General features: G+C 66.6%; 1 protein-coding gene across 1 annotated transcript in view; it reads left to right on the top strand.

Annotated features, from left to right (window-relative positions):
• The first annotated feature begins 458 nt into the window (after nucleotides 1–458).
• Nucleotides 459–1,412, top strand: part of stard15 (StAR-related lipid transfer (START) domain containing 15) — a 3,343-nt gene continuing 2,389 nt past the window's right edge. The window contains exons 1-2 of the mRNA XM_019858263.1: nucleotides 459–768; nucleotides 1,045–1,192. Of these exons, the coding sequence (XP_019713822.1) occupies nucleotides 610–768; nucleotides 1,045–1,192 (307 nt within the window). The 5' untranslated portion in view covers nucleotides 459–609. The remainder of the gene's footprint in view (nucleotides 769–1,044; nucleotides 1,193–1,412) is intronic.

The raw sequence follows: 1,412 nt of genomic DNA, 5'->3' as shown, positions 1-1,412 counted from the left end.
GCGCCGGCCCTCTTCCGAGAGGGGCGACGACGACCCCGTCGCGGCGGAAAGCGACGGCCGCGACATCGGCGCGCGAACGGCAAAGAGGCCGAGTGCGCGCACGATGGCCGTCCCTCGGGCGCAGGGGTGTGCAAAGTCGGTCCTCGGAGCCGCCGTCCCGCCTGTTCTTCTTGTGTTGCTCTCTCGGGAGCAACGCGCCCGATTCAAATCGTCGGGGTCGTTCTAATGCTGCTTGAGAGCCGGCTGATGAGCCGGCATCTGAATCGGGTGTCTTGCGGCCGGGAGAGCCGCAAAACAGGCGGGACGGCGCCCCCGAGGACCCACTTCGGACACCCCCGCTCGAGCGGCTGAAGAGTTTTCAGCAGCCGGCCGGCGGGAGGCGGCGCCGACATATTTGACAGTCAAGTGACAGAACGGCGCGCCCGCTTCAGTCTCCCCGGCAACCGAAGCGCCGCGGCCGCGGGTCGGGTTTCGTTTCCAGCCGAGCGGAGAGGCGGCGCGTGGGATCACGTGAGCCCCGACGTCAGGTCACCCCGATCGCGGCCGAAAGCGACGCCTGTTTGCCGGCCGCCCGCAACGCGAGCGTCTGCGCCCTGCCGGGGGGCGGACATGGCCGTTCGCATCCCGGACGACGCGGACTTCTCCTCCTTCAAGGCTCAGTGCCTCGCCACCCAAGGCTGGTCCAGGCGCTACCACAAGGGAGGCGTCACCGTGTGGTGCCGCCCCGACGACGACGACGGCGACGGCGACGGCGTTCAAAAGATCAAGGTGATCCTCCCGCCGCACGCAAACGCTAAACGAGGCCTCCGCATCGAACGCGGCCACGGCTCAGTCGGTTCGCGATTCCACGTTTCCTCTTTTGTTGGCCACGCGGCGCACAAACGCGCTTCCATTGAAAGCTCGGCGCTAACGTTCGGCCGGAGGGCCGAACGCGCGGCGGAGGGCCTCCCGGGTCCATTTTCAAGGAGGCCGCGGATTGAATTTCGCGACGAGTGGAAAAGACGTGTCACGTTGACGCCGCGCTGTTCTCGCCGCGCGATCCAGATGAAGATGGCGTGCGGGGGCGTGAGCGCCGAGACGCTGTACGACGTCCTGCACGACGGCGGCTACCGCAGGAAGTGGGACGCCAACATGATCGACGCCTACGACATCGGCAGGCTGACCGTCAACGCCGACGTGGGCTATTATTCCTGTGAGATGCCGGACTTGCTCGGGATCCCCCCGGCCTCCGTTTCAATCGTGTTTGAGTTGTTGCTAAAAGAACCCCCCCCCAAAAACGGTTCGGTTCTGCTTTCGTGCTGTTTTCCAGCTCGGCTGGCGGCAAGAGCACAACCAAAGAGCCGAGATCGGAGCGGCCGAAGCGCCGGGCTCGCTGTCGCCACCGCAGCTGTTGCCGCGCCGGGGCGACCGGC

This window comes from Hippocampus comes, unplaced genomic scaffold (genome assembly GCF_001891065.2).
Source record: "Hippocampus comes isolate QL1 unplaced genomic scaffold, H_comes_QL1_v1.1 scaffold48, whole genome shotgun sequence".
Taxonomy (NCBI): domain Eukaryota; kingdom Metazoa; phylum Chordata; class Actinopteri; order Syngnathiformes; family Syngnathidae; genus Hippocampus; species Hippocampus comes.
The sequence above is the reverse complement of the archived record's forward strand: the minus strand, read 5'-3'. Positions and strand labels throughout refer to the sequence as shown.